The 23,236-nt window shown below is 55.7% G+C and overlaps 1 protein-coding gene across 1 annotated transcript; it reads right to left on the bottom strand.

Annotated features, from left to right (window-relative positions):
• Nucleotides 1-6,388: 6,388 nt before the first annotated feature.
• On the bottom strand, nucleotides 6,389-15,875 carry CYGB (cytoglobin). Its single transcript, XM_072351825.1, has 3 exons — nucleotides 15,228-15,875; nucleotides 9,228-9,459; nucleotides 6,389-8,693 (listed from the first exon to the last, which is right to left on the bottom strand). Exons 1-3 carry the CDS (start codon nucleotides 15,368-15,370, stop codon nucleotides 8,529-8,531), a joined length of 540 nt encoding a protein of 179 aa, XP_072207926.1. The 5' UTR covers nucleotides 15,371-15,875; the 3' UTR covers nucleotides 6,389-8,528.
• Between the last annotated feature and the right edge of the window lie 7,361 nt (nucleotides 15,876-23,236).

The following is a 23,236-nucleotide window of genomic DNA, read 5'->3' as shown; positions in this document are numbered from 1 at the left end:
GTCGATTGGGCGTGATCGGGATGGGGGCGTGGTCTCGCATTGGGCCCGCCCCCTTACAGCGCCCCGCCTGGTGTTACACGTGGTTGCTCCCAGTGCCATACATGGCTGCTCCCCATGCCATATGAGTGCTCCCAGTGCCATACATGGCTGCTCCTAATGCCATGTGAGTGCTCCCAGTGCCATACATGGCTGCTCCCCATGCCATATGAGTGCTCCCAGTGCCATACATGGCTGCTTCTAATGCCATATGAGTGCTCCCAGTGCCATACATGGCTGCTCCCCATGCCATATGAGTGCTCCCAGTGCCGTACATGGCTGCTCCCCATGCCATATGAGTGCTCCCAGTGCCTTACATGGCTGCTCCCAATGCCATATGAGTGCTCCCAGTGCCATACATGGCTGCTCCCCATGCCATATGAGTGCTCCCAGTGCCATCCGTGGATGCTCCTGGTGCTGCATGTGGCTACTCCCTGTGCCCTACATGGGTGCTCCCTGCAGGCTGCTGGTGGAGCCCTCCTCCCCCCTCCGGCTGGTGCTCACAAGGTCTGAGTCCCTGCCGCAGTGGGACCAAGCACTGCAAGCCCACGGGGGGAGTTTTGGGTTTTAAGCACTAAAAGGCTCTTCAGGGAGCACTGGAGCCACGTGCTGTGTGGTGCAATTCAAGGCCAAATTCAACACGGGGCATTCCCAGGCATGGCTTCTGTGCAGGCAGAGGGCACCCGCTGCTCACATCCAGCTGTAAAGCTGAACATCTTCCCCACCTCAGCCACCACACTGGGGCTGCCTGCCCCCTGTCCTCCAGCAGCCCCATCAGGACCCCCCAGTCCTCCCCAAGGTACCCCCAGCACTACTGCTGGGAGCTTGGCAGACACACTGTGGCTGTTGCACCTCAGAGGGCACTGCAGGTCTGGGCACATCCTGCTGGCTGGGCTGGATTTGGGGTGAGACATTCTCCAAGTTGGGGCTGTTGTGGGGCTGCAGAGCCAGTCATATGTGCTGCACGGGGTGACCTGGCCAGAAAGGGCTGGCAGTGAATTCCATGGGGAAACACCTCTGTTGCTGTGGTCCCTTACACCAGGAAAACAGCCCTAAGCTGAGATTCATCCCACCCCTATTGATAAGCTTTATGGTGCTGAGACCTTTGCAGCGTGCTTTTGGCATGCCTGCACTGCTGAGGCTTCTATATGGGGAAACACCTCCTGGGTTTTGCCATAACATAAGCCCTTGTTTCACACCTTGCAGCCCCCTTCCCTGCAGCACAGAGCTCAGCTGCACCCCCAGCAGCCTCCTCCCAGCACTGAGTCCCTGCCCTTTTCTGAGAGCTTCTCATGTGTCGCATCCTACAGAAGCGAGGCTCCAAGCCAGCCCTCCCCTTGGCACCTTCACGTCAGTGAGACCAGCCAGCAAATCTGTTCCTGGTAGAAATGAGGGTGGAAAAAGCTTTGGGTTTCACCCAGCTGCTTGGAAGCTGCGGTTGGAGGTGGGTGGAGCAAAGCAGAGCCAGGTGCCTGTGGCACTGGGGTGACAATGAGGAGTGGTGAGGTGGGGGTGTCCCTGGCACTAAACCTCCCTGGGATGGGCTGCAAGCTGGGCCAGGAGGGAGGAGAGTGGGGACCTGTGCCAAGGTGCCAAGTACCGACATCTCCCTGTGCCTGAGAGGGGACTTTGGAAGCAGCAAGACTTGTCCTCTGCCTTGTGTCACCCTCACAGCTCCTTCTGATCTTTGGTCTGCAAAGACTGCAGGAAAAATGCCCGTGCTGGGATAGGGGATGCATCCTTCCCTGTGGGAGCGCTGTGCTGAGGCTCGGGAACAAAGAGGCCATGAGGGTCACCTCTGTGAACTCAGCAGAGCGTTGGGCAATAAGGAAGCTAAGCAAGGGACTGAAAAAACCCCAAGGGAGCAACGTCACAGCATTGCACCAGTGTGCCTGGGTGCCATACACTGAGTCACCTGCGGCCGGGCAGTGTGCCTAGGCTGGATTGTCCCCAAAGAGCTGCAGGAGGGGACACGTTGCTGTGCACCTCGTGCTGGGGCCAGGAGATGTGCTGAGGCTGTTTGCAGCTGCTTATCCGAGAGCTCTCAGCCAGGTGTGGAACTCCTGGGCACAACCCATGTGTTTGAAATCCACCTGTCCCATTGCCACCTGCACGACTCAGGGCCACCAGCGTGGCCCAGTGCCACCAGTATGGCCCAGTACCACCAGTATGGCCCAGTGCCACCCGCACAGCCTGGAGCTCACTGCCTGCAGTGCTGCCATTCCCAGCACGAACAGCAGAGGCCAGGCCACAATCGCTGCAGGCACTGAAGCTGTTCCCTGCAGCAGCAGCAGAGGATGCTCGGCCTTTCCAACCGCCCAGCAGCAGCTTTGGCACTTGTGTCCATCCCATACAGCTTTGTGTCCCATCCAAGTGCCAAGCGCGGTGGCACAGCTGTCACCCCCAGCCCATGTGGGATGTGTTGTCACAGTGAGCTGACACCCCCATCTTCCTCCCATCTGTACCCCCTTCACTGCTGCTCCCTCCTCTGTCAGCCTGCGGTGGGAAACCGAGACAGGCTGGTGGGAGTTTCTCCTTTGGGTTTTCCTCCTTTATTATTGCTTTCCCATAGAACAAACCTATGGGAAGGCACTGGGGTGATTCAGCAGAGCAGGAAGGCACAGGGGCTGCTCCCTTGGTGCCTGTCGCAGGGCCACATGCTGGCCATGGGGGTTCTGATAAGGCTAGATGGCTCTGATAAGGCTAGGAGTTGCCTGGCGGTGCAGGGAGGCTCTGCCTGATGCCCGCTGTGATGGGATGGCACGGGGAGGAGGAAGGATTGCAGCAGGCACACACAGCAGCACAGAGGGGCTGATCTTTGAGGAGCAGTGTTCATCTCCTGCTGCTATTTACCTGCCTTCCCAAGGCTCCTCCTGCACAGCCTGACCTTGGCTGGTGCTGGCAGCCCCTCTCCGTGCCTCAGACCGGGTGAATGGTTTGGCACTATTGAATAGAAAACATCCCTGAATCAAATCCCTGCGCTGTCCTGCTCGAATACAGAAACACCGCCGTGCAGCAGAGCCGATGCTTATTTTATTTGAGGATCTGTTTGGATGATCAGCCTCGAAGCCGCCTGAACACACAAACAGCATCTGCCAGGTGGTCCTCTGAAGCTTTGCCTCAAAGCAAACACACCGCCAGGTTTTTTATATTAAAAAGAAAGGATTCATAATAAACATTAATAAATCCTGGGGAATGCTGAAAGCCCCGTCCTCCCCACACTGAGCACAGGGACAGGCTGAGAGCTGCTGCAGCGTGAGGGACCTGCTCCATGTCCCAGTTATCGTCACTCCACATCCCAGTTATCCCTGTTCCATGTCCTGGTTATCCTCACTTTGTATCCCAGTTATCCCTACTTCATATCCCAATTATCCCTATTCCATATCCCAGTTATTCCTGTTCCGTATCCCAGTTATCCCTTTCTCCATATCCCAGTTATCCCCGCTTCATATTCCAGTTGTCCCAGTTATCCCTACTCCATATCCCAATTATCCCTGTTCCATATCCCAGCTATCCCCCTCTCCATATCCCAGTTATCCCCACTCCATATCCCAATTATCCCTGTTCCACATCCCAGTTCTCCCCACTCTCCCCATCCTGGGGACAACATGAGGGCTCTCCCATGGGGTAGGACAAAGAGGATGCAGCTGACTGTCCCTCCTGAGTCCCCTCCTGCCTTCAGTTCAGCATCCAGGAGAGAAGGAAACCTGGCTGCAAATAAGCCCAGAGGATTTTTCTATCTGAGATGCTCACTTCCCTCCCTTGGCGCTGCTCTCACATCCCTCGGCTGCCAAACCGCTGGGAATTAATCCCGTGCTGACAGCGTTTACATTGGGCTCTGCTCAGATAAACCATATCAGAGGTGGAGCCAGGGGAGGAAGGAAGGGTCGTGCTCCTGCTTAGTGTCAGCCCGGCTGCTCCCCATCACTGCAGCATGGAGCTGCTGGGATGGGGAGAGCACAGCATCCAAACCCTGCAGGGCTGAGGGCGTCTTACGATGCACCTTACAATGGAGAAAGGAAGGGAAATGTACAGTCAGCTGGAGCCTGTGGGCTCATGGCATGTGGGAAATGGGGACCAGTGTCCCCCAACATCTGGTTTGGATCTTAGCATCCACGCTCTGCAAATGGAGGGCTTCTCCAAGGGCTGGTTTTAAGCTGAGTGTTTGCACAGCTCAGCTCTTGCAGACTTCATTTGTCTCTGGTAGGACTATTCCTGGTTCTCCTCTTTGGTGTCTGGAGATGCAGGAGGATGGTGATAGAGATGAGACGGAGATAGAGATGGATAGAGATAGAGATGAAGATGAGATGGTGATGGAGATGGAAATGGAGATGTGCCAGCCTGGAGCCCACACCTGCATGGACCCTACAGCCAAAGGGACACCTGGCAACACAAACCCATGCCACGGCAAAGATACCAAAATCCCCCTCCCTCCATCCCTCATCCCATTTAACATCACTGAGGTAGTTCCTAACATCAACTTGGCCAAGGATTCCTCCCGCAAAGCGGGATCCCTGGGCTGTGCCACACCGCAGCTTTGGGGCTCCCTGGGTCCCTCCTCCCGCACTGCATCCCATCTCTGCCTGTGGGGTCCGGGTCATGGCGCAGTCGTCACATCCACCCCAGTGATGGGAACCAGGGGTAAATATTAGTACAAAGTGAAGGGCTGTGTAAATATTTTCTCTCTGCAAGGTATTGCTGAACTTCCCGGCTCCTTTGTCAACAGCCTTTAGGAAACAACAGTCGTGTGATGGTGATTTCCAGCCTGTGCTGGTTCTTGTCTCAGAGCAGTGCCAAGGGTGGGGAGCATCGTGGACCCACTGCAGCTCCCAGTCCCTCTGCCTGTGGTTTCCAAGCCAATGTTTCCCATCTGGAGTGGAGCAGCAGCGTGTTGTGCTGAACACTCGCTTCCACCTGGAAATGCACACAGGATGCGGCAGAGACTCCAAGGATGGACAATTAATTGTGGTGACAGCACCAAAAGGTTTTCCCAGACAAGAGGAGACGGACAGAACCAGCCCTTTGGGTGCCCTCACCATGGCCACGGCTGTTGGGTTTGCTTTGGCCAAGCCAGATTGGTGCTTGTTGGTTGCAGCGCACCACCAGCAGCCATAGGGAAGGAATAAGGTCCCCTTGTGCAGCCCTACCCAGCCACCAAGTGACCCCCAGAGGACACACACTGCCCACCAGCATCGCAGCAAAGAAACCAAGAGGAGCCAGGGGGGGCTTTGATCGATTTATCCACTGAAGATACAAGTTTCAGTTTAATAACACCGTTCTGTCTGGTTACAAACATACTAAAAACCTACAAAATAAAACCAAAACCAAAAACAAAAAAAAAACCAAAAAACCCAAAAACCCAAAACAAAACAAAACCCCAAAGAAAAGAAAAAAGGAACAAACAAACAAACAAAAAACCAGTTACATCCATCGTACACACGAGACGGCATGTATAAAACCAGCACTGAAGCGCCGAGGAACACAAACATGAACAGCATCCGCAGCAGCATCGTTAACGGTACAGACACAGAGCTACATCGGACCCCACGGCTCCGTGTGGGGCACTGCTGAGACGAACTAACGAGTAGAGACAGCTCCGGCAATGGGAAGAGTGAGCAGTGTGGTCTGCTGGGTGGTCAGACCATGCGGGTGGTTTGATCCCTCTCTTCCTATGTTGGTCTGTGTTGGGTTAATGGGGTTCTTCCCTTGCCCCTCTGTCACCGGCGGTGGCCCTGAGTGGCGCTGGTGGCACAGAGATGGGTAGGAGGGGGCTGAGCTCTGGTCTCTGGGGTGGGCTGAGGGCAGGGACACAGCCCACGGGGGCACCATGGGGGGCACAGGGTCCTTGGGGCTCCTTGTCCGGGTGTGTGTGATGTATATGTATGGTGTGTCAGCTGTAGCTACAAGGGGACAGGGATGAATGGGGACCTCTGTCCTGTCCTGTACCCAGCAGGCACACACAGCCCCACGTCCCATCCCTTTGCCTGTGGGCACGCCTCCATCCAAAAGCAGAACACGGGGGGAAGGATGCAGATTGGGACCACTGGGTGAGCCAGGATGGGATGCTGGAGGCCAACCCTGCCCTGGGGACACCCAGTCCTGCTCCTGCTGCTGGAGGGGGACACTGGATCACAGCTCCAGTCTCTGCCCCGCTGCTGGAGCAGCAGCTCTGAACACACGGGAGGTGCAACGTCACACTTCCCAAAGGGCCGTGACACAGAGCAGCTGTGACACACGTGCACACGCGTGTGCTGGGGAGCTGCACAGAGCCAGGACCAACCCTTCCTTTCTTCTCTTTCCCACAGCATTTTTCATCCCTCTGTCACTCCGGAATGATAGTTTTTTTTTCCCCCCCTCCCTTTTTCTGCTCATTTTCATCTCTCCCCAGCTGACAGTTTTTCCCTGATTTAAGCAATTCTTGCTCTGCTGAGGGCGGCGAGGAGGGGGTGTTCTCTCCATCTCCATCACATCCCTACACAAGCTCCTGCCCCGGCCGCCCTCCATTTCACATCCTACAGAGCTGATAAAAATAAACTTGTTTTTGTTTGCGTCTGTTTGAGTGGTTTGCAGTGGGGCTGACGGGGGCGGGAGGGACAACAGCTGGACACATCTGGATTTGGTTTAGGAAATATGCCTGGAAAAAACAGCCGTCCCTACGTACACATAAGTGCACACCATGCAGTCACGGGATGGCTGTTATGGGGGGAAAAAAAGTAAAGGAAAAAAGGGGAGAAGAAATCAGCCCCGTATAAAAAAAGGCCCGTTGGAGGATATTAACCTCAAAGGTTAATGCATGGACTTTGCCTGAAGATGAAACATCCCTAAGAGACCCGACCCAGGTGTGCAGAGCATGGGGAGTACCAAATGAATGGGCTTCTCCCATCTGCATGAGCCCAATGGTGACACTGAGCAGCTGTGAACACAGCTGAGATGCTGCTGCAAACAGTGCTGGTGGGCTCAGCTTTGAGGCCACCTCGTCACCCTGTGTCCCCTTCCTTTCCTAAACCCTCTGCCCAGCACACGTTGGCTCTATCCTGAGCAGTCAGCCCTATCCACTTCATCACACACACCCAGGACCAGCTCCTGCCTCTATCTCTTCTGGCTGGGCAGTGGGGTGGCCAATGGAAGAGGGCTGAATACATCACCAGCTAGGCAGCAAAACACCCAAAACAGCAAAAAAACAGTCCCAAAAGATTCCCAGAGGATGTCTAAAAAGCAGTGGGTGAGCAAAGCAGGAATTGCTGGCTGGATGCTTGGAGTGGGGCTGTCACCACAGGGACATTATGGCGTCCATCACAGGCACCGTCCCCATCAAAGCTCTAAAAATCACAGAGATCATTTGGGAAACAGTGGGTGACAAGGATGCCAAAGCTTCCTAGGGAATGTATCATCCCCAACCTTCCAGCAGCCTGACCTACATGCGTGCAGGAGGCAGTGGGGCTGCCCCTCCATGTCCTCCATTCTGCAGCCAAGAGGGAAACCGAGGCAGCAAAGCCCTGCAGACTCACCCACAGTCCCAGCACTGGGGCAGGATGAGACATACAGCCCCACAGGGCACGGGGCAGACCCCAGGCAGGGCAGGGGGAGCACTGCTGGTCCGTGACCACACGGACTGACTTCTACCAGGCACTTTGTTTGCAGGAGCCCAGTTTGACCCAGAGGGCAGGAATACTCCCTACATAAAGCAGTGTCAGCATTAACAGAGCAGGGACCTCCCTTCATACCTCATCCTTCCTGTGATGGACCCTTCACCTTTCCCTGTCCCAGTTCCTGAATTCCTTCTCTCCAGGCAAGGGGCCCTGGTCCCACATCCCCACCCGACAGACACAGAGTGGCCAAGGCACAACATGTGTCACCTGAGCCCATCCTCATGCATGTCCCTGGTGCAGGGACCCAGCGCTGTGCAGGGCACCCAGGGACACCCCGCCTTCCTGCAGTGGGGACGAGTGGCACATCTGTCCCCTTGCTCCCTCCAGCCCTGGGATGGGTTGCAACAAATAGCCACGAGAGCTGCGGATGAAGCGAGCGATGGGTGCTGCAGCCTCTGGGCTGGCTGCCCTGCAAGGATAAGCAGCGCGGGCAAAGCAAAGTGCGGCGGTCCTGATAAGCATCGTAGCCCAAAAGCAAGAAGCTGGGCTGTCCTGGGGGCTAGGCATGGAAAGCAGAGTGGCGAGCAGTGCTGCACACCGCTGCGTGACAAGGCATGGGCTTTGGGAGGTGATCATGGACCAGGACAGCGAGATGGAGCCAACAACCAACGCACCCCTTGCCCACATCCCGTGCTTCACTCCGACCCACCCACACCCCCGTGGTTCTTAGTTTTTTGGCTTGCTTACTGATATATTTTTTGAAAACCCTATAGAGATCCAATTGTGATTGGCATCTACCAGCACTGGCCGGCCCCGCACGGAGCGAAGACCTCGAGAACAGAGCAGGGCAGATTCCTGGCGCATCGCATCCCTCCCTGCCCCTCGCCTGCCCCCGTGGTCCTCTCACAGCGTGGCACTGGGGTAGGAAACCCAGCCTGCCTCTTTGTACGCGGCCGTCACGTGGGTGTAGATGAGGGTCCTCATCTTGGTCCACGCACCGTGCGCCTCTGGGGTGAAGTCGTTGCCGTACGCCTCGGCGATCACCTCCAGCATGACTCCGGTGAGCTTCTGCAGGGGACAGCAAAGGGTTAATGAGCTCCGCAGGGAGGGCAGAACGAGTTGTAGTTTTCCATAAGGAAATGCAATGCTGGGGTTGAGTCCTGGGAACAACAGCCCACTGCTGCATGGAGGGATGCTCGGGACATTACAGCACTCACAGAGGGGCTGGGCAGGAGGCTGACGTGGCACTGCCAAGAATCTCCCTAATTTTAGCAGCTCTAGTGCCATAGGTGCCATCCCCGTGCTTTGTTGCTAAAAGACCTCAAGAAGGACCCGACAGCTGTACAGGACACAGGCAGGATTCTGGTGCGGAGAGGAACTCCAAGCCCCAAAAGCTCCGGTGCTGACTGTTTGTGGGGATGCTGCTGTAGGTGAGGCAGGATCTCAGTGGGAAACTGCAGCCCTACAAACAGCACCACCACTCCTCCTCCCTGACTCCCCATCAGTGGGCACGGTGGGGATTGGTCTCTGTGGTCTTAGTCGTCTCTTCCAACCTTAATGACCCTAAAGCATCCCAAGAAGTTTTCATTCCCCTCCCTTTACCTTAAAGTAGATGGGTTCCACTTTGTGTTTGAGGGCATGGGCTTTGCCCACCAGGGCCAGAACAGAGGAGACCTTCTCCGGGTCGTCGAGGTTCTCCACCACAGAGTTGATGGCACCCATGACTCGCTGGGCGTGCTTCCGCAGCTGCAAGCTCCTCTCCATCTCCAGCGTGTCTTCCATGTGCTTGAACTGGCTGAAGTATTGTTTGGCCGATGGGAAGTTGACAAAAAGCCTTGAGAGAAAGGACAGACACAGAGCAGAGTCAGGAGGGCAGAGGTGATGGGAACAGCCCTATTACATCCAGCACAGCCAGGGCTGGAGCTCATTGAATTCCCAGGGAAATACTGTAGGTTTCATCAGCAGGATAATGCCTTTCTCACTTATCTGCTACAAAGGCACCCCGGTTGGATATTTATCTACAAAGCAGAGGCAGGACTGAATTCCTTATCATTTCACCCAGAAACTCCAGTCCAGCATGCCAGATGCCACAGCCATCCTCTGTATGTCAAAACATCTCCTGCTGCCTCAGAAAAACGGAGACAAGCAAGCAAAACTCATCCTTCATCTAAGCCAGCCTCTCTCCCTGCCAATCTTCGACCCCACGGGCTCTCTTCATGCATTGCCACCTAAAGAGCCCCCTCCCAATCCAGGATGTGCCCAGCATTCACAAATCCACTTCTCCAAAGAGCTCCCAGCAAGACCCCAGCCCAGATCTCCCACTGCCAGAACATCCCCAGGCACTCAGCCTCCAGCTGGGGACCCTCTTTGCTATGGGGTGAACCAATCCCCATGAAACACAGCTGGAATGAGTGAAGCTGCTGATGGCAGGCAGCTGTGCCCAAGCAACATCTCAATCATGCATCCCTTTCCCATCTCCTTCCCATCCCTTTCTCATCCCATTCCTATCCCTTTGCCATACTACTCCCATCCATCATTACATCCCTCCAGCACCAGTTGGGATTATCACCCCACTCACCACCCCACAGTCATTGTCAATTCATGGATCCCACTCACCCCATTACTCTCCCTCTCCCCGCCTTCCCCCACTCCGTCGGCTGGTGCACAACTCAGGGCATTGCCAAGGAAGCAGCATGAGGCAGCACTGGGAGCACACTGCTCCCCAAGGCAGCTGGGATCCATCAGCCCCAAATAGGTTTCAGAGAAGAAAGGCTGGGGAGGAAGGAGCGTGGAGAGCTGGGGGACAATGTATTGCTTTGAAACACATCAGGCCAGTGTCAGTAGGAATCCCAACCCAGAGAGGCCTCCTCTAGCTCCCATTCCCATGGATGTCCTCAGCCCATCCCTTCGGCTCAGAGATGCCATGGGGTGAGGGGTGGCCAGGACCCATCACAGGGCTGGGGCATGGAGTTGGCCATGGAGATGGCATTGAGACTGAGGTTCTGCCTGGAGCATTCCCCAGCCAGTACGTGCCTGAGCCTTGAAATCCTGAGTCCCTCTTTACTGTTAGAAGTTCCCTGGAAAGCCTCATCTGCTCTCAGCATGATGACAAGACCCAAGGACTGGGCTCGGAGTGACCCCTGGGACCCCCCCACAGCACACAGAGGGACAAGCACAACCCCAAGGCCGTGTCCTCCACCTACACGGGCAGAGGCTCCAACTCAGCTCATAGCATCACAGCTCTGAGCAGGGACCCCAAGGCTGGAGCAAACCCGAGCCAGAAAGAGAAGGAACGAACCTCTCTCGTAGTTGCTAATAAACAGAGAAGATTAATTTAACACAAAGTTTAAATATAACCCGAGGGAGTCGGGGAGGGGGGGGGATAGAAAAAAAAAGGAAGAAGAAATAAAACAACTCAAACAATAGTGAGATAGAAGAGGTGTTCGCTGGGTTTGTTTCCATCCACAGAACATGCTTTGGGAGTTCAAACAGCTCAGGCTCTGGAATGTTGTTGGCTCATTACGGGTGTGTTTGGTTCGGGCTTTTTTCCTTCATCGGAGTCATTAAAAATCTGACATTTACCATTGCATCTCACACGAAATTATGATTGATGGAAAGCAGATGCCTGAATCCCCATCTCATTACGTTGCTTTTTAAGCGGTTCCATTCTGCACCCGCTAATTTGTTCCCGGCGAGCTACATCTGGACCGAGCACACAGGATGTCGGAGATGTTTTCCTCCCTTTTTTGCCCTTTTAACAACTTTAAGGACACAACCTTCACCAGTAGCAGAGCCAAAGGAAATAATTAAGGTGCACAGCGCCGCGATGCTGTTCCCTGTGCAGAAGGAGCAGCTCCTTGTGAACCTTCCCCATCTTCCTCCCTTCTCCATCTCTGCAGCAAAGCAAAGTGGGGCCGAACCCCCAGCTCTGGCCATTTCATATTAGTATTAAAGCTGGAAAAGAGCCCTAAGATCATCAAGTCCAACTGTTCCTGCTCAGCACGGCCGGCACCAGCTGGAATCATCAGTGCTTTGTCACCCTGAGAGGTGCAACCCGGCCCATAGCGAAAGCAGCCCTGAGCCCACCAGGTCACTGGGACCCCTGGGATGAACAGCTGGATGCTTTCTGATAGGTTTTCAAATCCCAGAACCACGGGATATCCCAGGTTGAAGGGACCCATAAGGATCATCATCATTTTCCTGCCGATGCTTTCACGCTTTCTCTCATCCCTCTACGTGGGAGAAGCTCTCAGCCATCCCCACATCCCTCCCCAGAGCTCCGAGCCCCATTCTGCTCTGGTGCCCACAAAGCAGCTGCTGAAGGTAGGCAGGTGCTATTTATTGAGCTCGGGATGCCTCAGCAATTCGCCTGCACCTTCCCAGCACTGTTCCAGCCACCTGGATGTAGGTTCCTTTCAGGGCTGGGCTTCTGCAAAGGGCTTGGGATGCTCCAGCAGCAAAAAACCAATTGAGTTTGGGGACACGAGGATCCCAGTGCTCTGTGACGGGGAGCTGCAGCCACGCAGAGAGCGCAGCCACGAGCCTCTGCTTCTGAATACAGTGCTTAAAACCTCCCACCCCTCCAGCCCTTTTTCTACCCCTCAAAGGGGGGATTGATCTTGGAGGGAAATGTTCCTCTTGAACGTCCCCATTAGCAGAGCCCTTTTCTCCAGGAAAACAACCATTCAGGCTGAGCGTGTGATACACAGTGGGATGGGGGCATCCTCCTGAGGGGGCCCCACTGCAAAGCATTTCAGGGAGGGGGCTCAGCTGGGATGCTTTGCCTTGAAATCTACCTTTTGGCAGCAGAAATGGGTTCCTTGCCCACAGGGACACGTGAATAAAATGCACGGCATCTGCAAAACCATCGCCTTAAATAACATTCGGGGGGGGATTCGACCCACTGATTTGGTTCTGAAAAATAGAAAGGGTTTTCTGCAGAGCTGGGCTCACTCCTTGGGCTCTTTGGTAGTTTATCCTGGCGTTGCAGGATGACTGTTGTGCAGGGATTGCTTCTCCAGCTCCGAGCACTGGGAGTGATGGAGCCCTGCAGCACAGGGCTCAGCACAGCTGCCACATTGAGAGTGGGTTGGAGTGGGAGTTAATGGGGACTGTTCCTGGGTTTCCTCCTCACAAACCCAAGCAGATCCATACATTTATGCAGTGCCACGCCTGTGGATGCACGTCAGGATGTGGGGGCTCCCAACCTGTAGGGTTTTCTAACCATGTTCACACTGGGCACATGGCTGTATGGTGCTGCACTGTGAGCTCCCTGCACACGCACACAGCCTCCTCTGAGGACCAAACTGGGCGGCATGTTCCCAAAAGGAACGGTTCCTAGAGTACAGATGGGGAAACTGAGGCACAGCAATGCACCCTGGGGTACGGACAGGCTCTGTGTGTGCTGCAGTGTGTCTCTCCATCATGCCAGCTGGAGCAACACAGCTGAAACGCAGCCCCAAATGTGCAGCTTGAGGGTACCCTGCCCAGCCCCAGCCCCACAAGGGTTAAGGCAGCTGCTGTGAAATGGATCCTGGCAGCAATACTGCAGAGGCCCCACGCTCCCCAGGAGGAAGATGAAGCTCCCCCGCCGAGGAAATGGTCAATTAGTGGCATAGTTCTGACCGCACGGCGCAGATTCCCATGATCTGGTGGCTGCACTGCCTGAAGTCCTCATTATCTGTGATCATATCCCGTTGGATCCCAGGGGCCCCACAAGCTCAGGACCCTGCTGTGCTGCTGGAAGGAACATAGGGTTGTACTATGGCTGCGAGCAAAGCCACAGCCACAAGGCTGGAGCCTGATGGCCAGTGCTGGTGCACGGCCCCGTGCCTCAGTTTCCCTGTCCACAAAGCAGAGAATAGGTGAGCCAGCATGGAAATGGTGCAAGGAGGAGGGAGCTGCACTGGGACACGCAGCAGAACTCCTGCAGGATGGTGGCACTGCAGACCCTTACCCCACGCTCACCATTTGGTTGGGCATCCCCACCTCTGCCATCAGGATGAAGGACTGGCCCCCCAGCTTGGGTTCAGCTCTCCATGTGCAGAGGTGGCTGTGAGCCCCCATGCACGTCCCATGAGAAAAAGTCATCCCCTGCCCAGGGCAGGTCCTGAAAGAGAAACTGGGGAAAAGCAGAGGAAACCTCCATGGGGCAACACAACTCTCCAACATCAGAAATGCAGCTGAGCTCTGGGCATGTGCCACAGTTAAGGCTCATGGGGAGCCAGGTCCATCCCAGGTCTGTGGTACCCTGCTGGCATTTGGGAACACCCACCACCACAATTCCATGGCACTCTTTGGGGACAAGCAAGTTGGAACAGAAACTTGTATGGGGAGAGTTTGTGTTGGGAGCAGAGCTCACACACATCCCCACAGTGGCACCTCTCTGCCCTCACCATTCTCTGTGCCCTAATACCATGCCAAAAGCAAGGAGCTGCCCTGGGCTAATCCCTCATGGCATCATCCAGGCAGCATCCCACCCAGATACCTCTTCCCAACACTCCATTGGCATCACAACTGCTGCACACTGCTGGGGCTCAGCCCATCTCCATTGCACACCCCAGTGCATCAGGGACATGAAGGCAGCGAGGACTGCCCTGCTACACTTTCCACTCCCCATTGCCCTATGCTGGAGCTCAGAGGAATGGGAGAAGGAGCGTTTTGGCTTCCCAAGGTTGGGACAGGGATTCTTTGTGCTCTGCATTTCCCATGGGTTCAGGACACCAGCTCTCAGCCCACGGCAAACTTTCTGATAGCCGTTCACACAATGCATGCAAAGGGCTCACACCTCACACAACAACAGGCAGCAACAGGAAAACCTTCCTGTCCCTATTTCCCCCCCAGCAGAGTATAACCCTTCCTGATTTCGGTACCGACGTGGGGCTTTGCACTTGGCCCTTTGGAGCCACCCAGCCCCACGCTGCTGGATGATACTTTGTGCCATGGAGCAATGCTCTGTGCTGGGGGTCACGTTCTGTGCCATGGGGTGATGCTGCCCCACAGCTCAGGCGATGCTCAGGGCTTGGAGACCACTCGGTGCTGCCACCCCTATTGCCCCCCACCTCATGTGTGCCCTCCGTCCCCGTCCCCCCCCCCCCCTCCAACTCCAGCGCTCCCTCCCCGCCGACGCTGCCGCCGGAGGGACAGATGGTGCCCTCGGAGACACCTGCTTGGGTTTTATCTTGGCTCCCAACTTGCATTATTTCACCCGCCAGCCTGGGACGTACCAACACCATCCGCACGGAACTAATTGTGGGGGGAGGGAAGGGGAAAAGCCCCCCCATCCTAAAACCCAACCGCAACAAACCCACCCCCAACCAGCCGAGCCCTGCGCCGCGCTGCCTCCGCGCTCCCCCACCTCCGCGCGGGTTAAGGTGACCTTTCCGATGGAAACCGAATCCCACAAAGTCCCCACAGCGCTGCCCCGCTCCCCCCTCGTTGAAATCGGAGGAGTGCTGCCAACCGTCCCCGCTCCAATGGATGCTCTGTGCTCCCCACTCGCCGTCATTCATCGCGTTCCGCTCCACAGACCGTTCTGTTTTTTGCCTATAAAGGGCTTCGTTCGGATTCGCTTTCCCCCCCAACCCCCCCCAGCCCCGGTACCTGATGAGTATGGAGACCCCGACGTCCTCGCAGTTGGCGTACACTCTGCTCCATGTCTCCTGAATAACCTTCTTCTCCGCCTCGGAGATCTCCTCACTTCTCTCCCATCTCTCGATCTCCATTTCTCCCTGGACTTTCTCCATGGGGAGCTGCTTGCGCTGCGCCGGGAGGGGGGGGGTGGATGTGCGTTGTGAGCGGCGAGGTGTGCGCCCAACAGCTGCGCTTACAGAGCTGGAATCTCGGCTATCTCCTACAGCTCGGGTCTCCCCATGGCTGTAGCAGCTCCCGCTCAGCCTGGATGCGGGCGGCTGACTGATGGGAAAGAGCCGAAAAGTGAAATATTCAAAGGCATCGCAGGACCAGCCTCTTCCAACGTGTGAACGTGAGCTCACTTTCCCCTCTCTCCTCCTCTCTCCCACTCCTCCCTCCTGCTCTCATGGAGGGCGGGGGGTGGAGAAGGGGGGAGGGGGTGGAAGTTTTTTTTTCCCCTCTCTCCAGCCTTTGTAAACAGTGCGGAGGAAACAGAGGATGTGAATTGCACGGCTGGAGTTGTCCCGGTGCTGCTGGGGCCCAATGCTGCCTTTGGGACAACGGATCCCTCTGCAGCCACCCATCGGCTCCCAGAGGGAGATGTCACCCTCTGTGTCCTGCAGATCGCAAGGGGAAGGTGGGGAAATTCGTGCCTTTGGGAAGGGGTGTGTGGGAACACCTCTGTGCTGCTGTCTGGTCGCTTTGGACCCAAATCCATTTGCAGCTTGCTGCAGATCCAGGCTGTCAAACTGGCAGCACAGGAAAAGGGAGAATACAGCTGGGACTTGGAAGGACCAGAGGGTCTGCAGAGCAGGGTGGGAGAAGCAGTGGGGGATCCTGCACCGCTCCAGCAGCTGCTGCACATCCTGAGAGAGGGACAGCAGGCAGGTGGGCACATAAGGGGACAGACAGGAGGACAGTCAGGTGGATGGGCGGGCATGCAGGTGAACAAACAGGCAGGCAGATGGAGGGTGCAGCTCCAAAGTACACCTGGGCAAGGTCTGGAGTATAGCTGTGCCCTGCTATGGCTGGAGCTCTCTTCCTGCAGAGCTGCCAAGGCTTTTTGCTGTATTTCTCCTCCAAATTATCCTCAGCTGCCACTCCACTCCCAGCAGGGAAATCGTTGGCATCAGCAGATCTGTGCTTACAGCTGTGAGGGGAGCAGGGGGGGATGCTGCCCTGCTGCAGGCCCAACCCAGCAGAGCAGGACCCCCCCCCCACCACAGCCAGAGCTGTGCCCTCTTCCTGGCAGCAGGGCTTGGGGTTGGGTGGAGAGTTTCAGTTCTGTGTTAGAAATGAACGAGGAGCTCCTGAGCGTTTCCAAGAGGGTCCATGCCCCTCTCTGGGGATCTCACACCCAGCTCTGCCACGTGCTTGGCTTCTTCCCCATGGGAGGCCACTCTGAGATACATGGGGAGGACTGTGCTGTGGTGGAGATGTGCCAACCCAGTGCCCACAAACCCCAAACACAGCCCTCAACTTCTGCATCTCCTCCCAGATGTGAATCAGAGCTATAAGCACAGCCCCCCATTGCCACCATTTCCCCCAGCTAACACTGGTAGGATGTGATATTTTCCAGGAGAAAGATGCTGCACTGACACCGCTGCTGCAAAACCTCAGTGGGTCAGCACTGCCTGGTGTCACCCTGCTGCTCTCTGTCCCTGCAGGGACCTGAATGTCCCCACTGGTCCCACTGGGGCCAAGTGCAGCACAGAGGGAGGTGGCAGCCCCAAGGACACAGTGGCATTTGCCACCCTGCCCTCCCACATCACTTCTCCTCCTCCTTCTCCTCCTCCTTGTGCTGGGTGCAATGAGGAATTGCTTGGCTCCTGAGCCTGGAGTGGGAGGTGAAGGCAAAAAACACGACTTCAGCTCCACGGCGCGTGGGACGGGGATGGTGGCAGAGCTCCACCCTTGACTCCTCACAGAGGGTGAGGTGCAAACCCCATAGCCAAACCACAGCCGAACCCCACAGCCAAAGCCCAGTCAGCTCTGGATGCTCTGGGCTGAGCATCACTGTCCATTGTGCGTGGGGAGGAGGAATAAGGAGACTTTAGGAAATGGCTTTGCAGTGCCTGCAGCAGCCGGCACACCAGGAGGGGAGGATTTAGCCTAAAGCCTGTGCAAATGCTCTGTGTTTATTGCAGGTTTCCTTCCTCCTGCTTCTCGGATCCCCAGGGAACCACGCAAAGCCGGAGCTCCTGCTCCAGCTGCATCTGTGCTGGGGGCTGAAGAGGGACAGCAGGACCCCCAGCTGAGGTTGCACTGCTGTCTGTATCTGCACCCCATAAGGTGGGACCCCCAGTTTCCATCCTGACTCCATCACCCTCACCCCCAGCACAGCCAGGTGCCGATTTGCTCCTTCTGCCCATGTTTCCCCCAACAGTTCTGGGCAACGCCAGGAAGCGAAACCCAACTGTTTGTGCAAAGCAAATCCTGCAGCAGACATTCCTCCTCTGATTGAAACCAGACCTCACGCAACGCTGCCGGAGCTGCTGGTGAGGGAGCGTTAACCAGAGCTGAGCATGCGCTCCCAAAATGGGATGGGGGTCTCTCTGCTTGGACATGGGTTGGCCAAGTGGGTGAGGGTCCAAGTGATGGGATGATGTGTGGGATGGAGGTATGTGGGATGGAGATGTATGGGATGGAGGTGTATGGGATGGGGGTGTACAGGATGGAGGTGTGTGGGGTGAAGATGTGCAGGATGAAGATGTATAGGATGAAGATGAGTGGGATGGAGGTAGATGGGATGGAGGTGTATGGGGTGAAGGTATATGGGATGGAGGTGTATGGGATGGAGGTATATGGGATGGAGGTGTATGGGGTGAAGGTGTATGGGATGGAGGTGTATGGGATGGAGGTATATGGGATGGAGGTGTATGGGGTGAAGGTGTATGGGATGGAGGTGTATGGGATGGAGGTATATGGGATGGAGGTATATGGGATGGAGGTGTATGGGATGGAGGTATATGGGATGGAGGTATATGGGATGGAGGTGTATGGGATGGATGTGGGTGGGATGGAGGTGTATGGGATGGAGGTATATGGGGTAGGGAAGTGCAGACCCAACCAGTGGCAGCCACAAGCATAGAGGAGAGAGGAAGATGAGGCAGGGAAACCCCCACAGCCTTCTCAAACGTTGTGTCAGCTCTTCCCCATAACCAAACAAAATCTCTACCAGCCCACACAACATAAAATTCCAGCATTAGGAAATCCAGGGGAGAAGAAGGAAGCGGTGGTGGTGCAGACAGGGCTGGGAGGTGGGTGCTGCCATGCTGCAGGCTGGGTCTGAAGCTCCGGGGCAGTGCTGGGAACCACATCCCGACCCGGCCCCATACCAGAGCTCTCCCAGCCACCCCAACCCAACCCCGAGGCTTCGGGGAACTGAAATGGTGACGCAAGGTGGGATGAAGCAACAGCACTGGGAGGAAGCAGGGGATGGGGATGTGGTGTGGGTGAGGTTTGCTCCTCGCCATCCTGATCCCAGCAAGGAACCGGCTGAGCATCGTCCCCATGTCACAACCAGACAGTGAGTGGGGATGACGGGGTGATTGGAAACAAGGTGATGCTTCCAAACAGACTCTCTCTGTTGCTCTTTCCCTTCCTGAAGCCGGCCTGGCCGTGGCAGGGGTTACTCAGGAAAGCCAGCAAGCTAATGTATTCATGTCATCTTGCATTTGGTGCCAGGACATGAAGTAAACACTGTCAGGGACCTCGCTCAGGTTCAAAGACGAGCCCTGCTTCTTATTCCGATCACATTATCCGTGCTCCCCGTACAGATTCATTGATTCATATCTTAAAAAGAAAAGCCTTCAAAACCCATTAAGCCTGCCTTGCCATTCCAGCCCTGCTCTCAAGGGCTGGGGCAAGAAGCATTAACTAATCTGCTCACATTACTTTGCCTTTGAGCCGAGCATCTCTCGGTGTCAATCAAGCGTGTCTGGAAGTGATACGCTCCGGTGCAGGGCAGTGAGTTCACTGCATGGAAAATCAATGTAGGAGCCCTCAGCTGGGTGCTGGGTGGGCAAAGACACCTCTGGAAAAGAACCCTCGGAGGAGGCTTTGCCATGGTCTTACCGATGGTTGTTCTTCCTCAAGACCTCAGGTGGTGTCTGGGACACAAGTGGGGATGTCCCAGTGCCACCTGTTTTACTCCCAAAGAGCTCCCATCCCTGTGGAACCACTGGGGAGGGTCCATCCCCTCCAGCCTCCAACTACAGGGACTGATTATAGAATGGGCTTGGAGGGATTTGGCTTTATAGATATGTTGACTGTCTTTTAGGGCTTGGAGAGGTCCAAGAGGGTGCTGTCACTGAGTGGGGTGAATCACAGCACCCCAGTCTCTCACTGATGGGATGGAGAACCAGGATCCCCCAACGCTCACTCTGCTTCCTCTCATCAGTTAGTGAACCAGGGCTGATCAAGGCTGCTTGGATCTGGCCCTGGTTTCAAAACCCATTTGTGTGTGAGGAATCTGTTTTCCAGCACTGAGGTGTAGGGAGAGGTGTGCGTGCTGCTGAGAGCGGGGAGGGGGAGGCAAAGCCATCCTGCAGACACTGGGATCAGCTGGCTGAGATGCGGCCACAGGGAATTACACGCAGGGCTGAGCCTGTCAGATTACCCGAGCAGGGAGGGGGGAGCAGGAGAGACAGGAGATGGAGGGGAATGAGAGGGGAGGAGGTTGGTGAAGAGGGAAGGGAGGCATGCGGGGAATAGGGGACCCCCAGCCCCTATCCCATGGGGTGGGAATGGGCTCTGTGTGTTGGTGCCCACTTCCCCGGCTTCTGTCCGGATGCAGCTCAGTGCCGAAGGTTTCACAGAGCTCCCTCTCTGATCCCACCCGAAGGTCAGAGAAGAGCGTCCTCATTTGCTGCCTGTTAATTACTTCTGATCCTGCTCTAATTCCTCCTAACACCACCCCTGAGAGCCTCCAGGTGGCTGCTGGGCAGAGGGCAACACCAGGGCTGGGACAGCAGGGTCCTGCTGGAGGGACGTGAGGGCTGCCTGGTGATGGAGCCATGTGTACCACCGCCCTGCTGCTCGGCACGCTGGTCGTGATGCTGCGGAGACGCTTCTCCAACAAAGTGGAACCGTATGTTCCTCCCTTCCCCTGGGCTTTGGGGTCCCCGTGGTTGGGGACAGGGGGGGAGTGAAGGTGACCCTGGGGTGGATGGTGGTGGGGAGGTGACAGCTGGGGTGGGAGTTGCTGCAGTGCTGTGGTGACAAAGCCGTGCTGGAGAGCAGGGTTGGTTCTGTGCAGCCTCACCTTGATGTGGGCACGGTGTGTTATGGGAGGGAGCGTTGCTCCTGTTGGGTGCTCACTGCCTGCCCCAACGCCAGGCTCAGCCAGAGGTTTCCACTGTAGACACGCAAATCTATTTACCGACGGAGGCTGGAGACATCCGAAAGTGGGGAGGTCAAATTGGTGCTTAATGAGCCAATTAAGCCAGGGTATGGAGAATAGGGACTTGAGGCAGGGAAGGCATTTCCTCCCCTGTGCACGCTTCAGCCCTCCCCTACCTGCATCACCCGCTGAATTAAAGCTGCCTGAGCAAACAGGGGCTGTGTAGGGTCACCGGGGCTCTGTCCCCATGGAGCTGCAGCCACAATATGAGCTTTACCCTGGAAGCTGGACACAGCATGAGGGCTCCATTCTAGGCTATCTAAAGCTAAAGGAGCAGCAGGTCACCTCCTGCCCAGCCCTGCAGCGGGTTTATAGCAGTGAACAAAGCTGTTTCTGCAGGGGAAGGTAACAGGTTTTCTGCTTGCTCTATTTTGGACATCCATCTACCCACCTCGCTCTGTGCTGGCATAAATCACTGCAGCTCCACTGACAGGTTTATACCAGGAGAGAATTCGTCTCCAGCCTTGAAAATAGAAGTGACAAGAGAGAGAGAAGGAAGTGCTGCTGGTCAGGGACTGCGGGGAAATGTGAGAGGCGACCAGGGCAGAGCAGAGCAGGTTTCAAATGGGCACAGGCAGAGGGTGGGCAGCCTCCCCCATTGGGTGCAGTTGAGTTGGTGGTGGTTGTGTTGGGGTTGCTTTGGGCCAAGCAGCCCCTGGATTCCATACACTGCAATAAAGACCAACATTCCCATTGGGGTGAGCTCTGGATTAAGGATGTCTCTGAAATCCAGTGTGTGCTGAAGACTGGAGGGCAGCACGTGGGATAAAACCGCCGCGGTGCAGGAACGTCCCCGGCTCTGACGTTCCCATGTGTCCTGGGCAAAGGACACAACCGTACAGCACAGGCAAGATGAGATTATGTAAAATCCCCTGCTCATTGACCTCCTTCACGTCCTGTCTTCTATTTATATGCCTTGGGGCTGCCAGGGACAGAGCGGGGTGCCCTTGGTCTGCGTCGCCGGTGCTGGGGTGCTCAGCTGTGGGGTGGAGGGTCAGGAAGACCCTGAAGTTTGCTCCCATAGTCCTGCATGGAGATGCTCTGAGGGCTTCCTCCTCACCGTGCTCACCTGGACCAACCTCCCCATCCAGTGACAGGGCGGTCCTTGGGCCGTCAGCGCTTGGTTTTTGTCACCCAGCAGAGTTCTGCTCGCTGCTACGTGTGGTTATGGGCAGCTGCTCTGCTTCCTTCCTCAACTTCTTTCCCCCAGTCCCCAGTGGAGCATTGCGGTGTCAGGGCTGCACAAGGGGACACGAGGCTGGGGAGGTGGAGGTGCCATAAGCCAGAGCTTTGTGCAAGGTGAGAGCAGCCCCTCTGCACCTCGGGCTGCCAAAAAGAGAGCCAGCAGAAGGGCATCATCTGGATCTCACCTCCCAGCCCTGTACCCTCTGGAAAGCAAGAAGTGAGCTTCTCATTTCCAACACCATCAGGACATGAGCTTCTCATTGCCAGCACCATCATGAGCTCCTCATTGCCAGCACCAAGCAGGACACGAGCTCCTCATTGCCAGCACATCTCCGGGTTGGAGCAATCAGCACACAGCAGGCATGCACAGACAAGTGTCAGCTGAATCTCTGTGCGATTTTAAATACATTAGCAAGGCCACGAGTACAGCTCCAAGCCGATAAATAACCCCCAAACCAACCAGCAGCAAAAGAACCCCCTCCTTCCACCGGAGACGAGGCAGGAGGCGACGTTAGCATCGCTTTCCCCCTTGGTGTCTATGAGCAGATCTCTGTGCTTTAATCCAGATCCACAAGGGTCAATTCTCTGCCACTTCTGCGGAGTCATTATACCGCCTGTTATATAAATGTCTGGGCATGCACAAAAGGCAGCGCTGGTACAGAGGCTCCGACACAACTCTCTCCAACACCTGCTTTCAGCTGGGGAGAGAGCCGAGCGCGAGAGCATCTCGAGAGCTGTCACACTGAAAGCTGCTGTCTTTCAAGCTGAATGGAGGTCTAAATAGCTCTCACTTCTCCTTTAGAATCTCATTTCTAAATGCAATTAATACTGGCACATGCATAATGAGAGACTGACGAGTGAATGCAGACTCCGGCAGCAAGAAGGCAGCCCAAGTGCTGTGTAAATATTACAAATCCTCACTCGGAGCTGACCTGGGAAGACAGCTTTCTGATGATTAAACCCTAGTGACAATGCCACTGGATTCCTACATCTGTCACAATACTACCTGCTGCTACATAATGAGCTACGCCAAAGAGAATCAGCTCTCGCTGCTCTTTAATGCAGATAAAATGTCTATTTGCAGAGTGTAATTAATCTCTTCTTCAAAATCGGGAACCTTAGTGTCCTTGGTAACAACATGCCAGTGACTCAGAGCGAGTCTCAGCTTTCTCCTCTGCTTGCTGAGGGAGATACTGGAAGTGACCCCCCAATTCTTGCAATGCAAAGGAGATGGGCATCACAGCTGGAGGAGCCATGAGGTTTATGGGGTGGGGAAGGTTTCAGCCCTGCTCCGGGCTAATAGTTTGGGTAGACCAGCCTTAGAGGGGGTGGCCAACATGAGGTCCCCAAGGCACAAATCCCCCTTGATCCCACTGATCACCATCGGGTG

This window comes from Excalfactoria chinensis, chromosome 17 (assembly GCF_039878825.1).
Source record: "Excalfactoria chinensis isolate bCotChi1 chromosome 17, bCotChi1.hap2, whole genome shotgun sequence".
Classification (NCBI taxonomy): Eukaryota; Metazoa; Chordata; class Aves; order Galliformes; family Phasianidae; genus Excalfactoria; species Excalfactoria chinensis.
This window is presented reverse-complemented; position numbering and strand designations above follow the sequence as displayed.

What these genes read in the sequence shown, in the direction of transcription:
- CYGB (XM_072351825.1), bottom strand. Translation starts at nt 15,370, where the DNA reads ATGGAGAAAGTCCAGGGAGAAATGGAGATCGAGAGATGGGAGAGAAGT. An exon ending in GGGGTCTCCATACTCATCAG is followed by an intron (nt 9,460 to 15,227) that starts GTACCGGGGCTG and finishes CTTTCTCTCAAG; the next exon opens with GCTTTTTGTCAACTTCCCAT. An exon ending in TGGAACCCATCTACTTTAAG is followed by an intron (nt 8,694 to 9,227) that starts GTAAAGGGAGGG and finishes TGTCCCCTGCAG; the next exon opens with AAGCTCACCGGAGTCATGCT.